This window comes from Saccharomycodes ludwigii, chromosome VI (genome assembly GCF_020623625.1).
Source record: "Saccharomycodes ludwigii strain NBRC 1722 chromosome VI, whole genome shotgun sequence".
Classification (NCBI taxonomy): domain Eukaryota; kingdom Fungi; phylum Ascomycota; class Saccharomycetes; order Saccharomycodales; family Saccharomycodaceae; genus Saccharomycodes; species Saccharomycodes ludwigii.
In genome coordinates, this window is record NC_060205.1 from 1,230,293 (window position 1) to 1,253,358 (window position 23,066).

General features: G+C 31.9%; 11 protein-coding genes across 11 annotated transcripts; 5 read left to right on the plus strand and 6 right to left on the minus strand.

Moving 5' to 3' along the window:
• Positions 1–189: 189 nt before the first annotated feature.
• Positions 190–1,974, plus strand: SCDLUD_004943 (FAD-binding oxidoreductase; the record flags this gene model as incomplete). The annotated part of the gene is made up of 1 exon (XM_046079787.1): positions 190–1,974. One exon carries the CDS (start codon positions 190–192, stop codon positions 1,972–1,974), a length of 1,785 nt encoding a protein of 594 aa, XP_045933431.1.
• A 54-nt stretch (positions 1,975–2,028) lies between these two features.
• On the minus strand, positions 2,029–3,876 carry SCDLUD_004944 (putative hydrolase; the record flags this gene model as incomplete). Its single annotated transcript, XM_046079788.1, has 1 exon — positions 2,029–3,876. One exon carries the CDS (start codon positions 3,874–3,876, stop codon positions 2,029–2,031), a length of 1,848 nt encoding a protein of 615 aa, XP_045933432.1.
• A 614-nt stretch (positions 3,877–4,490) lies between these two features.
• SCDLUD_004945 (glycosyltransferase family 15 protein) lies at positions 4,491–5,618 on the minus strand (the record flags this gene model as incomplete). Its single annotated transcript, XM_046079789.1, has 1 exon — positions 4,491–5,618. One exon carries the CDS (start codon positions 5,616–5,618, stop codon positions 4,491–4,493), a length of 1,128 nt encoding a protein of 375 aa, XP_045933433.1.
• A 1,215-nt stretch (positions 5,619–6,833) lies between these two features.
• On the plus strand, positions 6,834–7,619 carry AIM2 (the record flags this gene model as incomplete). The annotated part of the gene is made up of 1 exon (XM_046079790.1): positions 6,834–7,619. The coding sequence occupies one exon, from the start codon at positions 6,834–6,836 to the stop codon at positions 7,617–7,619; it is 786 nt and encodes a 261-aa protein (XP_045933434.1).
• A 371-nt stretch (positions 7,620–7,990) lies between these two features.
• SCDLUD_004947 (transient receptor potential ion channel family protein) lies at positions 7,991–10,495 on the minus strand (the record flags this gene model as incomplete). Its single annotated transcript, XM_046079791.1, has 1 exon — positions 7,991–10,495. One exon carries the CDS (start codon positions 10,493–10,495, stop codon positions 7,991–7,993), a length of 2,505 nt encoding a protein of 834 aa, XP_045933435.1.
• Positions 10,496–11,697: 1,202 nt separating this feature from the next.
• On the plus strand, positions 11,698–13,890 carry ACS1 (acetate--CoA ligase 1; the record flags this gene model as incomplete). The annotated part of the gene is made up of 1 exon (XM_046079792.1): positions 11,698–13,890. The coding sequence occupies one exon, from the start codon at positions 11,698–11,700 to the stop codon at positions 13,888–13,890; it is 2,193 nt and encodes a 730-aa protein (XP_045933436.1).
• Positions 13,891–14,185: 295 nt separating this feature from the next.
• Positions 14,186–14,812, plus strand: SCP1 (Scp1p; the record flags this gene model as incomplete). Its single annotated transcript, XM_046079793.1, has 1 exon — positions 14,186–14,812. The coding sequence occupies one exon, from the start codon at positions 14,186–14,188 to the stop codon at positions 14,810–14,812; it is 627 nt and encodes a 208-aa protein (XP_045933437.1).
• A 239-nt stretch (positions 14,813–15,051) lies between these two features.
• RAD17 (Rad17p) lies at positions 15,052–16,299 on the plus strand (the record flags this gene model as incomplete). The annotated part of the gene is made up of 1 exon (XM_046079794.1): positions 15,052–16,299. One exon carries the CDS (start codon positions 15,052–15,054, stop codon positions 16,297–16,299), a length of 1,248 nt encoding a protein of 415 aa, XP_045933438.1.
• Positions 16,300–16,519: 220 nt separating this feature from the next.
• RPS12 (40S ribosomal protein eS12) lies at positions 16,520–16,963 on the minus strand (the record flags this gene model as incomplete). The annotated part of the gene is made up of 1 exon (XM_046079795.1): positions 16,520–16,963. One exon carries the CDS (start codon positions 16,961–16,963, stop codon positions 16,520–16,522), a length of 444 nt encoding a protein of 147 aa, XP_045933439.1.
• An 819-nt stretch (positions 16,964–17,782) lies between these two features.
• MRS6 (GTPase-activating protein MRS6) lies at positions 17,783–19,558 on the minus strand (the record flags this gene model as incomplete). Its single annotated transcript, XM_046079796.1, has 1 exon — positions 17,783–19,558. One exon carries the CDS (start codon positions 19,556–19,558, stop codon positions 17,783–17,785), a length of 1,776 nt encoding a protein of 591 aa, XP_045933440.1.
• Positions 19,559–20,280: 722 nt separating this feature from the next.
• On the minus strand, positions 20,281–22,674 carry GPB1 (Gpb1p; the record flags this gene model as incomplete). Its single annotated transcript, XM_046079797.1, has 1 exon — positions 20,281–22,674. The coding sequence occupies one exon, from the start codon at positions 22,672–22,674 to the stop codon at positions 20,281–20,283; it is 2,394 nt and encodes a 797-aa protein (XP_045933441.1).
• Between the last annotated feature and the right edge of the window lie 392 nt (positions 22,675–23,066).

Genomic DNA, 23,066 nt, shown 5'->3' on the forward strand with positions numbered 1-23,066 from the left:
CGAGGAAAAAAAAAAAAAAAAAAAATCTTGAATAATTAAGCTAAAATTAATTTATCCTATCAAATAAAAGTGAAAAAAAATTATTTAACAGTAAACAAAAAAAAAAAAAAAAAAACAATTAACGAAAAAAAAAGGACTGATTATTTGCCTTTATTAACGCCATATCACTTATACGAAGCCAGAAGAATAATGATTATTAAACCCTACACAGGTTTAATACCTAGGCTAGCTTTAAAATTGCAACGTTTGAAGTCTCTAGATAATAATAACATCGTTAATAAAACATGTTTTATACGTTTTGTTACTAATAGTAGCAAATTTCAAAACCTCAAAACGCAGCAACCCCCAAGTCCAGTTACAAACAGCAAAACGAAAAAAAAAACATACTTTGTTCCTGTTTCAATTGGCATTCTAATTGGAATTGCATTATCCATCGGTATTTTCAAAAATGAAACATCAAATGTCAGCCTCCACCAAATTTTTCCTTCCGACTCCACAACTCCTTTGGCCTCTTTGCAACCTCCGAAATATGGTTCAGATGATGATTTGGAAAAGTGTATATTAGAGCTTGGCAAGATTTTAACTAGGGATCAAATAACAAATTCTATCCCACAAATTATCTCACACAGCGACAATGGCTACTGTCGGACAAAACCGTTACCTTCACAAAAGCCTAGATATATTGTTTATCCAACCTCCACTGAAGAAGTTTCTAAAATTATGAAAATCGTCCATAAATATTCCATCCCGGTCGTACCCTACGGCGGTGGTACATCTTTAGAGGGCCATATCTTCTCCACTAGGTCTGGTATTGTTTTAGATATCAGTAGGATGAATAAAATTTTAGAGGTTTATCCAGAGGATTTGGACGCTACTGTTCAAGCAGGTGTAGGTTGGCAACAATTGAATGAATATTTAGCTAAACAGGGATTAGAATCTTTGAAATTGGGCTGTGATTGTGGCCCTGGTGCCAATATTTGTGGTATGATCGCTACTAATGCGTCTGGTATTGGAGCTGTCAAAGGCGGTAGCATGGTTCGTAATGTCATCTCAATTACTGCTGTATTAGCTGATGGTACCATTATTAAAACCAAAAATCGTCCTAGAAAAACGAGCGCTGGTTATAACTTAAACGGACTGTTAGTTGGTAGCGAAGGTACTCTGGCCATTGTCACCGAGTGTACTGTCAAACTGCAGGTTGTTGCTCCTGTGGAAACGGTTGCTGTGGCTCAGTTTCCGAGTGTTGTTGATTGTACTAAATGTGTTTCTGAACTTTTTAGAAAAGGGATCGTTTTGGATGCTGTCGAATTATTGGATGACAATATGATGAGAATTATTAACGAAAGCGGTCTAGTTACTAGAAAATGGGGACAGTTTCCTACTTTGTTTTTCAAAATTGGTGGGCTGAATAAAACAGTTTTGAACGAAGTAGTTAAAGAAGTTACTGCTGTTTCTAAGAAAAATAATTGTAAGAACTTTGACTTTGCTAAAAACGAGGATGAGCAAAAAGAATTATTTGATGCAAGAAAAAATGCCTTATACATTATGCTGGCATATGCACAAACAAATATTCATGAAGACGCCAAGATGTGGATTACCGATGTAGCAGTTCCTTTGTCCAAGCTAGCTTCTGTTGTAAAAGAACTTCAAGATATTATCAAAGAATCGCCATTTGAAGGAATGGTTCTGGGACATGTAGGTGATGGTAATTTGCATGCTAATTTATTTTATACACCAGACCAAGTAGATAAATGTCGTGATATAGCTCATGAAATGACTAAAGTTGGTATTGCTAATGAAGGTACCTGTACCGGTGAACATGGTATCGGAAACGGGAAAAGAGATTTATTGGAGTTAGAAGTTGGTCCGGATACAATTTCCACCATGAGAAAAATTAAGTTGGCATTGGATTCAAGAAGAATTTTAAACCCCGATAAAGTTTTTAAGATTGATCCATTAGATGAAAATCCCTGAATCACTGAAAAAAAAAAAAAAAAAAAAAAAAAAAAAAATATTAAACATTTGAAATTAAACATATGCAAAATGGGTTTTAGCTGCATGATCTATAACAACATTTCCAAACAAATTAATGAACCTTCTACGAACTATAATATTATTATGAGAATCGGGTTTCAAAACTACCAATACTTTTCTCCATTGCATTGATTCTTGCCAATACCTTGCTATTCTTTCCTCTTTCCTGTATATTTTATCTCTAGGGTATATAATCTTTTTAAAAATCTCCCTATTAGTATAATGCGCTGGTGGTAATTCTTCCGGATAATATATTCTATCATGTAAAATACCATCTGTTCTGATATCTGGATTTTTTATATAATTTTCCGTAGGTAAAGCTGATAACAAAACATTTGCAGCTGCCATAAATGTGGAAGCCTTTGGTATTGGTTTAAAGTCCGGAATAGAACCAGAGACATCTCCAGATATTTGCTGTAAGTTCCCCTTTACATCATCATCTTCATTGTTACTGCCACTATTTTCTTCATTGCCAAGAATTTGTAGCCTTCTGTATTTTTTCAGCTTCATTTTATTGCCCAGAGTTAAAAGTGGGATTTCTCCCGTAGTTGATTGTTTCCGATCTTCCTTGTATGTACGAATACCAGCCAAACCTTCACTTTTAAATATTGCAAACACTTTATCTACACCATACCAGTCCAAATATAATAAAGCAGAAGTTCTTAATGGAACAATACCATCATGTAGAACATTGGCATAGACTGTACGATTCTTGAATTTTTTAAAAATGGGACACTGAGGAACAATCTCTAAGATGGGTTTATTGCTTTGATTATCCTTTGGAATCAAATACCTATGCTTAAAATTCAAATCTCTTCCTGTTTTACCCAGTCCACCAAAATCCAAGGCAATTGTAGTGTACATTGGTAGCTCAGCAGCCACACCTAACATTGGACTGGCTAGAGTTACAAAATTTATCGGCTCAATCTTGTCGAAAAAATGAGGTTCATGATGATATATATAGTAAATTGCAAAAGCTTGAACAGGTCCACCCAACGAGTGTCCTAGAAAGGAAATCTTATCTATAGTATATTTGCTTTCTTTAACCACTTTCAAAATATATTCCGCCACAGCGGTGCCCAAATATTCTAATCCTTTGCCCGATTTACCAATATTATCCATACAGCCTCGAACGACAATATTATCTGAGGATACCGGCTGAGTACTTGCTACTTTTTCAATTTTATCTTTTAAGCATAACATATCACACCCTATATTAGAAAAAATTCCGTGTGTAATAATCACTAGATGTACAGGCAAATCTGGGTTTTTGGGTGGCATAGACCAAATATCATAAGTGCTTAGTTTATCCACTTTTACCACATCAGCCCTCACTGGTTTAATCTTGTGATCATATAATTCTAATTTAAAATCCAAAGATGCAGATGTCAAAACAGCCAGTTGAGATATAACGTCTATGGTCCATTCAAAGCAATCCTCCTTTTCATTAAAAGAATTATCGTTGCAAGTTAAAACAGCTTTAAATTTTTCATCTGGTTTGACATTTGGCGCGAAATAAATATTTTCACTGAATGGTTCATTTTCGTCATAATTAAAAGGCCTAACATCAACATAAAAAGTATAAGGACCAGTTAAATAAACAGGTAATAAAATTATAGATTCTTCATTTTTAAACTGTATATGAAACGATTCATCTTTAGAAATACCGCTCTTAAATATCTTGACTTTGTATCTAAATAATTCACCGCATTTAACAGTATCTTTATCTTCGAAATATATGTTTTTGGAATGCTTATGGTTCAGCTTAACGCTTTTGGTAGATAAAAATGATTTTTTTGTTACCGAAGATTGAGAAGATTTAACTTCAAGTAATGAAGTCATCAAGTATTTTGAAAGATGTGGTTATGGCTTTTTCTTTGTTGTTATTAATATTATTATTCTTGAAATATTTTGATATTTAGAAGCAAAAGCATTTGACTTTTATGACTAAATAGTTGTCAAAAAAATAATAATAATAATAATAATAATAATAATATGATAAAATATATATACAATATATATAAAAAAAAAAAAAAAAAGATTTCGGGCCCTGTATATCGAAACGTTGGCTTTTTTTTTCACAAAAAAAGAAAAAAAAAAAAAATTCGGAACTGAATTACTCCGATATACGTTTTACAAAGTACGGAATAGGAGTTGAATTCAATAAAAATTATAAGCTAAAAAGGAAAAAAATGAATAATAATAATAATTTTGCGATTTTTATTTATTTTCTCCTTTCGGTATTAATAAAAAAATAGTTGAAAAGTCTCAAAGGGAATATTACCAATTCAACTTTGTTTGTTATAAAATAAAATAAAAAAAACCGTACCATTAGTTATATATGATTCAATATTTTTTTTGTCATAATAAAAGTTCAATAAGATTTAATAATATAACTGATAATATCCCAAATACAACAACCATTTTCAGTAGTTCCAGGAGCTATATATATATATTCATATAGCCGCCATCTTATCCCAACCATCTGGCTTGCGTAATCCTTGGACGTCAAAATATCTATTCCCACAAGAATATTTCCTATGAGTGAAATCATTTTGCCTGATACAGGAGCAATTGTAATGTTTCCAAATGTCAATATCGTACGGGCAGTTTAAATTAGGTTTATGGTAGTAACCAATTTCCTGGAAAAAATGGATCTTATCTTTATTTAAAAAATACGAAACCGCAATGGAGTGCACTGGCGCATCACCCCATCTTTCATAGAAAAACCCGCCATTGTGGTCCAAAAACTCAAAATATTTGGAATAAGCTTCACTCTCCCAAAAATCTATTGCAGCAATTTCAAAATTAGTCCAAAAATGACACATGTTGTAGGTTTTCCCTTCATCATTACTAATAAAATTTAATAAATTATCTTCAGCGATATATTGTGGATTTTCCTTAAGAAAAGTTTGGGTGCTGCTCCATAGACTTGGAATAGTAGCAGGAAATTCTCTCATTGTTAATGTAAACCCATATTTTTTATCGTTATCCTTCATCCACTGGAAAACATCATAGTCTAAATCGCAAAAAATTTGAGTATCAGGCTCCACCCTCCAATAATATTCATAACCGTTTAATAAGGGATGTCTGTAAAAAAATCCACTTTCGTATCTACACATGTGTCTATAAGATTCTGAATTAAAATAGGGTATTCCACTCATACTCTTGTCATTTCTGATTTCTTCTGCCTTTTTTTGATCTATCCAGTCTGGATAAGACCAATGTTCTTTAGGAATCACACCAAAACTAACATTTTGTGGGATTTTATCACGTATAATTTCTTTGAAATTGTCAGAAAATTCTTCATCACTAACAAATATCCATGGATATCCGAACTTGTTATTAAACCTAGTTTGTATTGTTCTAATAGTCGGCAATAAACTATCAATTTCGCTTTCTCTAACTAAACAGAAAAAAGTGGCCTTAACTTTATTATCCTCCTCCATCGCATCTAATGCTTCGCTGGTACTATTGTTGTATTCATATAATTTAGTAATGTAATCATTGTACAGCGAATTTATTTGGTTAGAAACTGACGTGATTAAATTATTATAGCTATCATCACTTTCCCCTTTAATCATATGAATAGGCTTTAAACCCGTAACAGATAGAAAGTTAAAGCTAATTATTAATAAAGCTATTAATACAGCTATACAAAGCAAAGTTTTTTTTGTTTTCCTTAAGGATAACATAATATTTAAAAAGGTATGATTGTTGTTGTTGTTGTTATTTCCGTATTTTTATACTTTATTTTTCTAGGCTTTTTCTTGTTTTTTTAAAAAATTTGAACTCTTGAAATTATAGAGTTTAAAAGCTGAAAAGTAATAAAACAATTATTTAAAGCCTCTTATTGTATATATATATATTCTCATAAGAAAAAAAAAAATAACGGAAAACATTTTTATTATTTTTACTATTTTGTTTTGCCAAGAAAAAGTTAAAAAAAAATTGTGTAAAAAAGAAACTTTAAAGGGTGCATAAGGTTTGGGATGAACATTTATGATTAATGTATTAAAAAAAGAGTGTTACTCGGTATGTTTTCATATTATTACAGACATCTTATTTAAACTCAACTTTAAGATAATCATTTAATATATACATTTTTTTAATTCTTTTATAGGCTATTATTTTTGCATTAAGAAAACAAATGACAATGGGGCGGGAATTGTCGAGTAGGAAATTGTTGTTCATTCGCCGCCGATTAAAAAAGTTAGTACATTTTTTTTGTTTTTTTGTTTTTTTGTTTTTTTCCCCCTTTTTAATTATTTTCAATTATTTCCAATTATTTTCAATTATTTTCAATTATTTTCAATTATTTCCAATTATTTCCAATCAGTTCCAAAATTACCGACATGAAAAACGTCACATGCCTAATGTACAGGTGTTTCAATTAGAGCCATGGAAAACAGAAAAACTAAAAATAAAAGTGAAAAGTTTTTCTCTTTTATTTATATATCATCCATATTTGTACCTACAGATTTACATCAAAAAGATCTTTTATACAAGGGTTAAGAAGTAAAAACGATAATAACCATCAATGTTTTTATTAATCCAAGGAGTTGTAACATATAAATAGATGCATCTTGGGAAAGGTGAATTTATAACAAAAAAAAATTATATATATATAGGGTAGTTTTTTTTTTTCTAGGCTTCCTTTTTTCTTTTTTTTTTTTTTTTTTTTTTTCAATCTTTTTTTCCCGTCGGTTGGTCTTTTTAGAAACTGCTGTACACCACAACTATAGATATTAGTAATATACTAAATAAATAAATAAAAAAACAAACTTTAAGATATAAAAATGGCTTCTAATCCTCCAGGTGCTTGTTGCTTCCAAGGTTTTAAACACGAAGGTACTCCAGTTGGTAAGTACGAAGAGCTTTTTGGCTTGGAGACTTATGTTACCGGCAGCTCCAAAGAAAACAAATATATTGTTATTTTAGGGGATGTTTTTGGAATTAAATTAGCTAATTGCTTATTGATTGCCGACCAATTGGCTCAAAGTGGATACACTGTTCTATATCCTGATATTTTGAATGGCGATATTGTTGATATAGACAATAAGGCCTCAGTTGATTTTGCAGCTTGGATAGCTAAACACGATGTTTCGATTACCAAGCCAATCGTTGATTCTTTTATGAGTAAAGTTAAAGAAACTTATAAGCCCAAGTTTTTGGGTGTTATTGGCTATTGTTTCGGTGCTAAGTATGTTATTCAACAATTGAACAAGGAGACTGGTTTAGCTGATTGTGGTGCTATTGCACATCCATCGTTTGTTACTATGGATGAAGTTGCTGTTATTGATAAGCCATTGTTGATTTCTGCTGCTGAAAATGATCATATTTTCCCCAGCAACTTAAGACATGATACTGAGGACAAATTAAAGGAACTCGGTGTCAGATATCAAATTGACTTGTTTGGTGGGGTAAGTCACGGTTTTGCTGCTAGAGGTGATCCAAATGATCCTGTTGTTAAGTATGCCAAAGAAAAGGCTTTATTGGACCAAATTTATTGGTTTAACTATTTTAGTGGTATTACTGCTACAAAAGATTCAACTGGTTGTGGTTCTTGTGAATGCAAGAAATAGGAAAATAAAGCATCTGGTTTATCTAGTGGAATATATATTTTGATATGTATGTGATTTTTGTTCTAAGATATTTAACTCTATTTTATATTTAAAAAAAAAAAAACAGCAAAAGAAAAAAAAAAAAAATGTAAATCTTGAATAATGATATTTGGTACACTTAAAATAGTCTATTCAATTTTAACAGAAATATAATATAATATAATAAAAAATCCGTGATTATAACTTAATAATAAAAAAGTAGCAAAGAAAAAAAAAAATTACATATGAAATTAACTTATACCATAAAACAAACGACGAAATGTGGCTTCCTAAGCGATAATCAGTCGGAACAGATTGACAAAAAACGTGGTTTAATATTTTTTTTAGTATATTTAATTATGTCCTCTATAACTATTATTATTGTTGTTGTTGTTATTGTTATTGTTTTGAAAGTTGGAATAAGATGTAAAATTCTGATATGCATCTTGTGTAGATCTGCTACTGTTCCCATGAGTGTTAGTGAATCCCGATATGGCACTTGTTGGCAGTTGTCTGGAACTAAAAGTGCTATTTGAATCGTCCAATGTATGTATAATACTCAGATCATCGGAGGATTTTTCACGAGTTAATTCCTGTTCTCCTTCTTCTTCGTCAAGTAATAATTTTCTACTACTCATATTATTATGCTTTATAAATGCGTTATTTCTTTCGGCTAATTGATCTTCTGTTTCATTAGTTGTCATTGCAACTTTACCCAAGTTTTTTAATTCGACAGCAACGGTACCATCATCGTTAGTCATGACTCTTGGTATAAAGGAAACCCGATCATCTTTCATTGGTTGGTATCTAGTGTCTGGGTTTCTGTGTAGTAATGCCAAACAGCATGTAACTATCGTGAATATCAATAAAAATAAAGCGAAAACGGCGTTTAAAACAAATAAAACGACAGCCATTACAGAAGAGACAACTTGTGGTTGGCCGAACAAAGTGCTGAAGAATAAAAAAAATAAACTGTTCAGGGAATTAATAACGTGAATACAGATATTAAAAGCATTGGTCCGCTTGTCCATGTATGGTCTTTTCCAACACAAAACTGCCAAATATATAATTTCAATAATGAAAATAATTAAAGCCTGTGCTTTGCCTTGTTGTTGTAAAACGGCAACAAAAATAGATCTTAATAAAGAATAAGACAATAATGGAAGTAGCCACCAATACATGTCTGCTTTAAATTGAACATAAAGAAAACCGAATTTGTTCAAAAAATTAGCATCTCCATACAATAAGTAAGCAGGGTTCTTATATAACTTTGATGATTCAAAACCTCTTCTAATAACCTTTATCGATCCATAAGATAGCAATATAACAAAGATGGCCAACAATACAATTGCATCAACAATACAAGCAACACTATCAAATTCAGTGAATTCCCAAATAGTTAAAAGAGTAACTTGTGGGAAAGCAATAATAGCCACTCTGTATAAAGTTCCCTTAATAATACTTCCCCAGGCCCGCCTATATTCAAAAAATTTGGAAGTTTGAGAATTCATAATGCCTGTTCTAAAAAATAACTCAACCAGACTTTTAAAAAAAATCAGTCCAACAACAATACAAAAAATAAAAAATAATAAAAAGACAATGCCTGTTAAGAAAACATTCGATAATTCTATACCAGCTTTAAAGGCTACTGCTTCAATACCCCTTAAAAGTAAAATTTTCGACGCAACAGCAGTAGCGTTTTTTTCATTTTCAGTATACAAGGAACTATCATCAAAAATATTATCGCTGACAGAGCTGCTCAAAGAAACCGCTCTTTTTGAAAGAGAATCAAAAATATTTTTGGCCAAGACATAACTGGATCTCTTCCTCTTTTTTTGAACAGAAATGGATAGTACATCCTGGTATGGAATAATATTTAAGGAAGTACCACTGGTACTTTGAACATACCATTTTAAAATTTTTTGCATAAATTCAACATTAATTATGCCCATTGACCATTGGAAATTTTGGGTCCACGCAGCTGCAATAGGTGGAACACGTGAAACTGCCATCATGGCTGTTATAGCCAAGTTTTGAAAATAAACAAACAAAGAAATCGAATTAGATGCAATATGAGCAGCTGTTAACGACTGGCCCATAACGGAGATAAATCCACTAGTCAAAACACCCAAACCTGAAACAGCAGCAATTGGCCATGCTGCATATTTTGTTTGAACAGTTTTCCCATTGCTTAAAATAGCTTCTACGCAGGCTAACGCGGAAGTATCATCGTCATCATCTGTATCATAAACCAAAACTCTGACACTGGCATCCAAATCAGGAATGGTATAGGCAACACCTGGAATTTGTTTAACAATATCACTATTGATGGTATAACTACCGCTAACATCAATTCTGCCAGCACTCAAAGGACAAATACTATCCACCTTTAAAGAGCATAGGTCCATAGACTTTTGTATAATATTTAAACCATAAGCAATAACTTCTATTTCAAGTTTAACTTTGCTTGCAATAGTGGTAGTGGCTTCTATATCAAAAACGACGGAGTTATTTCCAGGATAAAATGCAACATCAAATAGAGTGGCAGTAAATTTCGAATTTTGCATACACGTTAATAAAGACGATGTTCTTAAATGACGTGCATTAGCATCAGAAACGCTGCTGGAAGTAGAGTTGGAAGTAGAAGATGACGAAGAGGAGGTAGATGTAGAAGTTGTAGCAGTGTTTGTTGTGTCGGTATTTGTATTGGTGGTGGTGGTTGTATCGGTATTTGTATTGGTGGTGGTTGTATCGGTATTAGTATTCGGTGTAGTGGTGGTATCTTGTTGTGCTAGTATATACGAACATAATTGGGATATTAGTACTATAAGTAAAGTGTAAAAAGGTATTAATCTCATGGTGAATTCTATTATATTATGATAGTTTCGTGTCTTTTAATTTTTTTTTCCTTCCTTTCTTATCTTGTCTTGACGTCTTAGCACATATATATATCGGTAGCTTTAATAGTACAACAATAACAACAAAATAAAATATATATATTATTTTTTCTATATTTAGGTACTAATTTGCCAAACAAAATAAAGTTATTTTCTTTTTTTTTTTTTGTATTATAGTATTATAGGAAACAAATCATTAAAAGCCTGAAATTGATTTTTCTTTTTTTTTTTTCTTTCTTTTCTTTTTCAAAAAAATAAAAAAGCAAAAAAAGAAAAAAAGAAAAAAAAAATTGGAATAGAGATATCCTAAGCCTTTCTTTTTTTTTTTTTTTTCCTTTCGAATTTCTGATTTTGACGTCAAATAGAATTAGTATTTCTAAATATAGAACTATATGTAGAAATGGTAAGGCTGCTATTATTATATACACCTAAATTAGGGCTATATATCACCGATCAATTTTATATCATGGAATGAAAGGAGGAAAGGAAAGAAAAAAAAAAAAAAAAAACTCGCCCTAATTTGGGGTTACGTATATTTATTTATTTAGTTATTTTTTGCTTTTTATAATGATCTCCAAAGATTACGGGAATTAGCAATAAATAACAAGAACGTTTGTATGGGAACTTTCTTTTTTTTTTTTTTGGAGAAATTGTTATTTTAATGTAGATGTCGGATAGCGGCTATTTTTATAATGAAATCCTACAAGCGGGGATGGAGGGTTCTCCATATTTTAGTCCTTCTTTTTCTTTTTCTTTTTCTTATTCTTTTTTTTTTTTTGAATGATTCTACAAATAAATAGAAACTATGGTAGAGAAATTTGGCCATAGTTGGCATATGTAAAAGACGGTTTTGGGGCCAAATGAACATTTTCACTTATTAACAAATCACAAAGCATAATTTGAATTTTGGAGATAGGACTTCCTTTTTTTTTTTTTTTTTTTTTAATTAACGTCAGTTAAAAAAGAAAAAAATATATACTTGAAAATAAAAGGAAAAAATAAAAAAAAAAAAGTATATAAACAGCCTTGTTGACCATGGGAATTAAAATTATGAGAAATAATATCTCATAACTGTATTACTCTTATCTTTCTTATCCCTTTTACAGACCAACATAACTAAACGAGATCAAACACTAAATACAAGGAAAAAAACATACATCACAATGTCGCCTTCTGCAATTTTTGAAAAAAAAAATATTATACCAGAACAGAATGACAAAAATATTGGAAACTCCGGAGAAAATCTAATTTTTAAAATCAAGGGGAAGCAGGCGAACGAAGAAGAAAATATTTCTTCTTTGCCTGATGACACCTGCAAACAAGTTTTTGAAAACGAGCATTTAACCAACGTTGAAATGTTTACACAAAAATCAATCAAGGATAGAACTGCTAATACACCCTACCCAGGGCCATATATTGCCAATTTGGAGCAGTATCGAGCTTTATACAAGGCCTCGGTGGAAAATCCAAAAAAGTTTTTCGGTGATCACGCCAATAAATTGTTGAATTGGTTTAGACCATTTGATGAAGTCTACATACCAGGAGACGATGGACTCCCAACTTTTGAAAATAATGCTTGGTTTTTGAATGGCCAATTGAATGCTTGTTACAACTGTGTCGACAAGCATGCTTTGGAAAGTCCTAACAAAGTAGCTATTATTTACGAAGCTGATGAACCAAACGAGGGATATTCCTTAACTTATAAAGAATTATTTGAACAAGTCTGTCAAGTAGCCCAAGTTTTGAAATATTCGATGGGTGTTAAAAAGGGGGATACCGTTGCTGTATATATGCCAATGATCCCACAAGCATTGGTTACTTTAATGGCTATTATTAGGTTAGGTGCTATCCACTCGGTAGTCTTTGCAGGCTTCAGCTCTCATTCTTTGAGAGATCGTATCAATGATGCTCAGTCCAAAGTTGTTATCACCACTGATGAAAGCAAAAGGGGCTCCAAAGTTATTGAAACCAAAAAGATTGTTGATGACGCCTTAAAGGAAACCCCACAAGTAGAAAAAGTTTTAGTATTTAAAAGGACTGGTAACCCTAACATTAATCATGTGGATGGGAGAGATTTGGATTATGAGGAGGAAAGGGTCAAATACAATACGTATACTCCCTGTGAACCAGTTGATTCTGAGCACCCATTGTTTTTGTTATACACCAGTGGTTCCACTGGCACCCCAAAGGGTGTTCAGCACTCAACTGCAGGGTTTTTGTTGGGCGCACAGATGACCATGCAGTACTCATTTGATACTCACAAGGATGATGTATTTTTCACCGCTGGTGACATTGGTTGGATCACTGGTCATACTTATTGTGTTTACGGTCCATTATTAGTAGGTTGTGCAACTGTTGTTTTTGAAGGCACGCCTGCCTACCCAAACTATTCTAGATATTGGGATATTGTTGATAAGTACAAGTGCACCCAGTTTTATGTCGCTCCAACTGCCTTGAGATTATTAAAGAGGGCAGGTGACAAGTTTACTGAAGGATATTCTTTGAAGTCATTACGTTCTTTGGGATCTGTTGGTGAACCAATTGCTGCCGAAATTTGGGAATGGTACAACGAAAAAATTGGCAAGAAGGAAATCCCAATCATTGACACTTACTGGCAAACTGAAAGTGGTTCCCATATGATTACTCCAATGGCTGGTGGTGTATCACCAATGAAGCCAGGCTCTGCCTCCTTTCCACAATTTGGTATTGTCCCAGCTATATTGGACCCAAACACCGGTAAAGAGTTGAGCAATAAGGAAGGGGTTCATGTTGAAGGAGTTTTGTGTTGTAAAAGACCATGGCCCTCTTTTGCTCGTACTATTTGGAAGAATCATGATAGATTTTTATCTACTTATATCACCCCATATCCAAAACATTATTTCACTGGTGATGGTGCTGCAAGAGATGCCGATGGCTTCTATTGGATTTTAGGACGTGTTGATGATGTAGTTAATGTTTCTGGACACAGGTTATCCACAGCTGAAATCGAAAGTGCTTTGATTGAAGAAGATTTTGTTGCCGAATGCGCTGTTGTTGGTTATCCTGACGAGTTAACTGGTTCAGCAGTTGCCGCCTTTGTTGTTTTAAAAAATAAATCCAGTTGGAGCGGTGCCTCTGAAGTAGAATTGCAAGATATTAAAAAACATTTGATTTTGACAGTGCGTAAAGACATTGGTCCTTTTGCTGCACCTAAATTGATCGTTTTGGTTGACGATTTACCTAAAACTAGGAGTGGTAAAATTATGAGACGTATTTTGAGAAAAATATTGGCTGGTGAAGCTGACCAATTAGGTGATGTTTCTACTTTGAGTAACCCTGAAGTTGTTAGGCATTTAATAGAAACAGTTAAAATTTAAGTCCCAATTTCCTTTTCATTTTTGTTTTTTTTTTTTTTTTTGTTTTGTTGATGGAAATGTACTTAAAAATTGGGTACTAAACATAATACTATGATTTTTTTTTTTTTTTTACGTATTTGTTTGTATAGGGAAAAAAAAAAAAGGTTTTTTTAAATAAAGTTTATATAAAAAGTTACTGCAATTCTTGTACCTTTTCTTTGGATTTACTTTCATTATTTTGATAAAAACGCGTTTAAAGCAAAGAACGATTGAGAGGAAATAAAAAAAAGAAAGAAAAAAAAATTTGTAGACCAGTATGAATCGTCAACCGTTATCATACACTCCAGTTTATGTTACTGATGTTAAACCCGACGTAACGTCTTTAGATGAAGATTTAAAAAAGTTGAGAGATTCTAAATTTACACAACAAAATATCGACGAGATCCGGTATTGGATGTTTAACCAAATTCTAAAAGAGTCACCAAGTACAGAGGAAAATTTATTGGATTTGCTAAAGGATGGAACAGTTTTGTGCAGATTAGCCAATAAACTAATTGAAAATGATTCAAGTTTTAATCCAATAAAATGGAAATGCAGTAAGATACCGTTTATTCAAATGGAGCAAATTTCCTTATTCTTACAATTTTGTAAACAATACGGAGTTCCAGAGGATGAATTGTTTCAAACAGTGGACCTATTTGAGAAAAAAGATCCTGCACAAGTTTATCAAACCATTAAATCTTTGAGTAGATATGCTAATCTAAAAAATCCCTCTTTGTTTCCCGTTATTGGTCCAAAATTGACAAAGAAAAAGCCACCTGTAAAACACAAGCCCGATTATTTGAGCAAAACTACTTGGAGCACCATTGAATATGGATATATGGGCGGTTCTAATCAAACAACTGAACATATAAGTTTTGGAAAAAAAAGAGATATTGTGTAGAAGGGTTACTTTAATTCGTTTCTTTTTTTTTTTTTTTTTTTTTTTTTTTCTTTTTTTGACAAAGTGATATCTTTATCGTTTTTATATAAAAATGTTATCAGGTCTAAAATTTAGTTTTATCCTTTTTTGTTTTTTTCATTATAATTAAACAAACTTTTTTTTTTATTTTTTTTTTTCCTTCTGTAGGAATAGTAGGGGAAAAAAAAAAAAAAGATTAAAACCAAATAAGCTATGGATCAATGATTGAAAATAACATATTATTTAGCGCTACTACCGTTCATTTAGAACATATCACTACAGCTTTAAGCTGCTTGGTACCATTTGGATTAAAACAAGATATACTCATAATTATAGATGAAGATGGGCTATCATTTGCCACGGAAAATAATCATATCATCAAAATACATTTGTTTTTATCAAAAGAACTATTTATGATGTACAGTTATGATAAGGCCAAACAACCTTATACTAAGGTTTGCGTTAAATTGAACCATATTCTTGATAGTGTTAATATAGTTAATAGGGATTATTCAAATACTAATAGTACTAATGGTAATAACAGTGGTGGTATCATAAGTAATAAAGATGATGTAGTCGAGTGTACGTTATCATACAATGGAGAAGGTACACCATTTGTCTTTATTTTTGAAGACTCTATGATTACCGAGAGAGTAGAATACTCCACGTATTTAATAAGAGATTTAGATACCACCGGCTTGGAGTTAGATGTCGAAAATTTAGAATTTGAGTGTATTATCAAGGGAGATGTTCTACATAATGCATTACTAGATTTGAAAGAATTGGATTGTAAAGAATGCTTTCTCTATGTGAGCTTAAATTCTAATTATAGCACAGGTAGGAAAATGGCAGTGGTGGCACTCATTGCTAAAAATGACCAACTAGGGGTATCTAAAATTTTGTTGCCAAGCGAAAAATCTATTATAGAAAAATTAGAAATTTATGATAGAAATGATCCCACAGTTATAGCCTCTGATATTCCTTCTATCTGTTCTTTTAACTTTAATAATTTTGATAAGATAAGAAAAAGCGTTAAAGTAGCTAGTAAAGTATTGATACGGAAAGATCATAAGGGTTTAGTGAATATAAATATATTGAGTCAAACAAATGATTTGTTGATTTCAGACATCAAACGAAAATCAGGAGGCGTCACAAAAAACAGAAATAGCAACAACAACAACAACAACTATAATAATAATAGTAACAATGTTTTGCCTAAGGATTACCCAGGTATTGTTATTGATATCAGTATTTTAGAAAATTCCACCGAAATAGACTTTGGAGAATTACAATTGGTCATGGCCGATAACGCCAGCCTTTACAACCCCTCGTTGATGATGCAATCAATTAAAAGGAAACGCATTTATGATCCTTCCGCAAGTGGCTATTTTACTACATCTCAAAAACAAAGGAAGTCTTCATCAAAGCAATCGGACAGCAAAAATTCAGAGGTTCCCTTATTCTTTTGACCACAAATGCAATAGTATAAAATTCAGCCAAGCCCTAGTGACTGACGCTAAGAAAGATGCATACATTCACATGATCCAAAGAAAAAGAAAACTACAATATCCTTTTGTACGTAAAATATATATTTATAAATATGTATGAAATACTGTACAAAAAAAAATTAATCTAAAAAAAAACTTAATGATATTTAAAATATACACTATTTATTTAATTTAAACTAATCTATTGTTGGGAGAAATGTTCCAAAACAATTTGTCTTTCTTCAGTATCAGCACCCCAGCTCTTGACAACAACAACTGAAGCACCAACAACCTTTCTGGCGTTACCTTCACGGTCAATCTTACCTAAACCGGCCCATTCACCCAATTGCTTAGCATCAGCAACCTTAACAACTGGAACTGGGTGTTCTGGGTCATTAGCCAAACCTTCAACCAATTTGGTGATTTGTTCTTCGGTAACAGAGTCAACCAAAACAACCAATTGAGCTTCACCTCTAGTCAAAGCCTTGGCAGATTCTCTCAAACCTCTGGCCAAACCATCGTGAACCAAAGCAGTTCTCAAAACAACCTTCAAAGCATCCTCAATAGTGATAGCTTGAGATTCAACGGCAACTTCTTGGACTTCTTCAATTTCTTGGATTTCTTGAACTTCTTCAACGTCAGACATTTTGTATTTTTATATGACTTCTTCGACAGTGGTACTGCTCCGTGATGAATTTTGTTAAACACTTTTAAAAATAATTTTGGAAATAAATCTTTTGTATAAAACAATCTATAGAAGGTTAAAGAGATGAGTATCAAACATAAACTTAACAAATAACAAATATTTTTATGAAAAAAAAAAACAAACTGTAAAGTAATTTTACACTCAATTATTGAGTATATTTTATTAAATTTTTTTTTTTTTTTTTTTTTTTTTTTTCCTAAAAAATTTCAGATATAATAAAAATTAACAATTTTTTTTATTCTTTAACAAAGTACGTAGAAACCTTTTATAAAAGTTACAGATGTTTTAAAAAGATTTTTTTTTCCTATTTTATACAAAAAAAAATATTATTATAATTAAAAAAATAAAAACAAGTTATATATATATAATTATGTACAGATGTTTCGTCTCAAAATTACTTTTAAAAAATAAATGAAAATATAACACGCCCTTTTGTGGGGCAAGACTTTTTTTCCTTTTTTTTTTTTTTTTTTTTTTTTTTGTTTTCCATCGTAAAAAAACAAAATTAAGATAAACAAGTATTTGGTCAATAAAAACAATGTATTAAAATATAATAAATATTAAGGTTTTTTTTTGTTTTTTTTTTATCTCTTCTTTCTCACGACACTAAAAAGTAGAATATATTGAAAAGGTTGGATATTTTCAAAAAAAAATAAAGAATGCACTTTAATTAGTTTTGGAAGAATCATGTCGCCAGCGAGTAGAGTCGTCATTATTGTGTGTTTCCTTATTGTAAACCTTCTTGTCATCAATATTGTTTTAATTCTTCATTATAATATCATCCTCTTCACCTTCATCATCTGTAATGGCAGATTCGGAATAGCTCATCCGATTGTTATTAGTAGTAGTAATATCCTCATCCTCAAAATCAACATCAAAGAAATCATCATCACTTCCAACTATCGTTTCATATAAAACTTTTGCAGCGGTGATAGCTCCATCATAGGATATCTCTGAAGATGGCATGGGTGAATATATCACACCGTTATCTTTATTACCATTGGTAGTATCATCTGTTGTATCTTTTTTCTGTGTCTTAAATATCTCAGGCTGAGCGATGGAAAACGGACACGTGGATGTGTACTGTTCAAAATAACATTTCATTAAAATTTTAGGTTCCACAAGTTCGTTCAACTCTTCCTTCAAATATTTTTCATTAATGACTGGAGAACCTGTTTTATTATCAAACTTAACAACATTGTCATCTACTTCAATACTCTCTCTTGAAATACTTTTTAACATTGTTTTTAAAGCTAGATCTAGCAGCCTCTTACCGTTTTCACCCTTTTCGACACTTGTTAGATACCATAAGCTTGTTCCCTGAGGACAAATTTCACTATTGGATCCAAATATAATTGCTTGTACGGCTTCAAAATTTTCTCCATTTAGAGAACCGGGTGGAAACACAACTACAGTAGCAGATTCCTGTTCACCAAACCATTGTTTGCAATCTTTCTCTATTGCAACAACCAATCTATGTATCTTATAATTTTGTTTCGGGATATTTTTACTTTTGGGATCTGGTGTTTGTGTTGGTGATACCACAACTCTTTCGCTAACATGCACCTTACTTCCATCTGAAAATTTGACTATTTTGGTTGTTGGATCGTAACTTTCCAAAGCAGTATTTAGTTTATATGTAGCACCACCAACAGCTGCAGATCTGCAAAAACCTTGTGATATTTCGCCAGCACTGCCGTATTTACTGAAAAGAACTGGGAATGCACCATATATATCAAAACTTGCCAAATAACGACGTATTCTCTGGAGACATTGGGGTGTGGCTACATCGTTATTATAACATAAGCCAATACTAAAAATCAATTCACTACTTTGTGTTTGATTTAATTTAAATTTTTCTGATAGAAATTCAGCCATAGACTTATTTGAATAACCCTCCCATATTTCTGGATAGTTTTCCCAATTCAGTACAAATTTTAAAAATCTCATTAAATTTCTTTTAGTCATTAACGGAATTGTTTGGTCTGTAAATATTTCTTGTTTAGTGTTTGTTAATTTTTCAAAGGAATCATTCTCAAAAGTATGGAAGTTGGATAATGGCATAAATTCCATATATTGATAAACTCTGCTTTTAACTAACAACGTCAACATGTCGGATTGGGCAAATAATACTTTAGGCACCAAATCAATTCCAAAATCTCTTGACGCGTAATTTTTGCCAATTTTATCGGAAGATACATATATTTGGGCATTAGTGTAAAATGGTATTAGTCCCTTATTAACATTGCGGACCCATTGCGTCAGTTGTTCAATGGTTAGAGTTGGTGTGGTATCCCCATAATATTCATTTTTATCAATATGCAAAACATGAGAACCTTGCCAGGATAAAGCTGCTGCTAATATACTTTGTATCAAGCCTGTTCCTACAATCACTACATCCACCTCTTCAGGAGTCTTCTCTGGGAGTGGATCCTCCATCCCAGCCAGATGAGGTATAATCATTGGCGATTCTTTACCGATAAATGAAGGTTTACGTTCAGCCATAGAAGCTCTACGTTCTTTCACCACAGCCATTTCTTGTTATTGCTGAGGTATGTTTGCTCTTTCTTTTAAGGGGGGGAAAAAAAAAAAAAAAAAAAAAATAACAGAAACTTTATTTGAGTAATAAAATGAAGAAATAAAATTAAAAAAATTTTTTTCGTGTTCGCATGAAAAAAAAAAATTATATATATTAGTAGTAGCAACCACAGCACGCAAATTATTTGTCATTTAAATTATTTGTGATTTCCATTGTGGTTAAATTTATTGTATTCTTTCCTCTTTTCTTGTAATGTAGAGCACAGTTTCTGCATGTGTTTCTGAGTATTTTCTGGACTAATAAGTCTTTATAATATATGCATCACCATTACTAGACATAATTAGGAGTCCTATGACCATTTCAAATTAAATTTATTGATATAACTGAAAACGTTTTAGAAAGCTCCATTGTCTGAAACATAAAAATATCTTGAGAAAAAAAATAAATAGCAAGTTTTTGATAGTTAAGTTGAAGTTAGTAACGTATACATGCGAAGGAAAACAAGATTATAAAGGAAGAAGAAAAAAAAAAAGAAAAAAAGAGGAAACTCAAGCCATACAACGGGGGGAGGGAAGATATATATATTAACGAACCGGTTACTACATGAATAAAAAAAATAAAAAGAATAATAATAATAATAATAATAATAATAATAATAATAATAATAATAATAATAGAAAACCTAATAATAATACAATGTGTATTCCTTCCTCTTTCCTTAATCTCTTTTAGGAGAAACCGTAGGAACTATCATAGCCACCAATCCTCCATTCAAGAACTGTTTCTGTTCATATTTTGTATATCCGCCCTTATTATCGTCTTCCTTGTCTTTTTTGGCTATGTTATACACAAAAACACCACCCACATAGAAAAAAACATCACTGGCGTAGACGGCGGGTGCCATTATCTGTAAATAATCTGTGTTCTGAACAACTGTATCCAGTGAATTTATATTTTTTATTGTTCTTGTTGGCAAATGGATAACACCCAACAAAGAATTTATCACATTTGTCGACTCATAATTTTTAAATTCGTCCCTTAAACCACCAAATACTATAAGATACTCACCAATAGAAAATATACTGTGTGCTGAAATCTTGAAATCTATATTCGATAAAGTACCCTTATTTTTATCATGACAATGAATTTGAATCTCTGTCCACTTCCCGGTATTCACATCAAACACCCACAAATCGCCTAAGGTGGTTTCGGTGTTAGTGCCACCTTGTATAATTATCGCTGAGCTATCAGTATCATCCTGATCCAAGTTGTCCTCGCTGCTCTCCTCGCTAAATGAATTTTTAGATCCATAAGATGAAGTATTCATATTAAATTCACTGACATCTACCCCCTTCTTGTGACTTTTTATACTGCCTGTTGTCGAATCAGTTCCAGTATGAAATAGATTTATCATGGTAAATTTTTCCTCCAACTTTTTCAATATGTTTTTACTGAGCTCTGTATCATACAAATATTTTTTATTTACTGCTTGAGAAGCGTGGAAACCCCTTGCCGGTGGCCAATTATCTTCATTTGATGTATATGGGAACATTGTCGCAATAGCTGTTTCCGCAAATTTGTAATAAAATTTTCTCCCGCGGCTAACGACAGGTATCCTAACTGCCCATATATCGTTTAAAGGTTCATAACGGTCTTGTACTTGTTTGTAGCCGCCCATAATGTATAGTGTCAATGCGATATGCACTTTTCCATTGTTATTGCCATTGTTATTGCCATTGTTATTGCCATTGTTATTGCCATTGTTATTGCCATTATTATTGCCATTAATATAATTATCTTGAGGCGTGTGTAATGGAGATAAGGGACGCTGAAAACCGGTAGTTTGTGAATAAAAGGAGTTGCCATTATTATTATTACCAAGATTATTCTTGATGCTGACTTGAGTGTGGCCGAATCTAGGGACTGTGGTGGGATAAGAAAAATATTGTGTTGGTTCAGCGACCAATTCGATCTTAGTAAAGTTGTATGTATAAGTGTCTAAAATATAGCCTGTATTGTTGATCAACGATCTTACTTTTAAGAAAAAATTGCCAGTGACAGGATTGACTTTACTCTCTGTAATAATTTCCAAACCACCATAATAAAAAATATGGCGTTCAGTCAACTTGGAACCAGTTAAACAAATTAGGGGAGGCGGTATTGTCCCCTTTGGCGTCACCTTTTTGCAGTAATTTGTGTTTGAGTCAAATACATATATTTTATTGTTTCCAATTAACGATGGATTATTAACAATTTCAGGATCCAAAGGTTTAGGTAAATTTTTAACGCCATCTACGTAATACTTTTTTAAAAAATTTGGTTCCTCATCCACTAGGTGTGAGTACTCATATATCGGGCGTAAACCGCCAAAAATGAAAATTTTATCGCGTAATTCTACAGCAGAATGATAAACCAATGAAGGTAACTTTTTCTCGCCAACTAAAGTTGGCAAATAGGTACACCCACCAAAAACATTGTCCACCTTATAGCTAAGTAATTTATTTTTACTGAATAACGAATATGTTGTCTCCAAAGTTATCTCGGGTAAATTATTGACACTAACGGCATCTTCTTTGGCTTTATCAAAAAAAGCTTCTTTATTATATGTAATTGGTGTCCATAAATTATGACTTAGTTGGTGCTCTGCCAGATTTTCAGAACGATTTTTTAATTTGCTATAATAATTCAAATAAAATTTCGTATTTAATTGTAATGAAGACTTTGTACTTTCATCCAAAGTTTCGTATATACTCTGTAAAGTTGAATTCGGTTTTGTATGAGAAATATGTACGTTAGCTAAAATACCCTTTAAAATATTTTCCTCAAAGATGGCAGGATCAATGTTGGACGAAGTTGTTGACAGATTGGAGAATGTTGAGGAATTATTACTTATTGCACTGTTTTTTCTTGAATTCCGATCATAAGAAATTTTATTCAGATAATAATTGTCTAGATCTTTGATAGTTTTTAGTTTCTGTTGTTCAAAAGTTACATAATTGTCCGCTTCTAATCCTGCAAAATAGTTTATTAGATATCGTATAGGTTTGTAGTGGTTGGAAAAGGTAGAGGTATTATTGAAATCCAAGTTATAGGATGTTTGCTGGTGTTCCATCGTTGTTCTTTTTTCTTTCCTTTGTATTTTATTTTGTTTTACTTTATAGTTTTAAATTTAGCGAGTCAAGTGGTAACTTTTTTTGCTGTATGGGGCACTAACGTTTTTTTTTTTTTTTTTTTTTTTTTGAGTTGACAGCTTTATAACGAACGAAAATGTTAAAGAGGGAAGCAGGGAAAGGATAGTGATAATAATAATAATACTAAAAGCAAAAATGAGGTATTAAAGAAAATATAACTTATTTAAAAAGTAGCTTACAATTCTACTGTTTTTATTACTATTTTCTTTTTTTTTTTTTTTTCTATTTTCCTTATCACTTTTTTGTTTGACTACTCTTTTTTTTTATAGCTAAAAGATAAATAAGCAAAGGGAAGAAAAAAGAAAAAAATAAT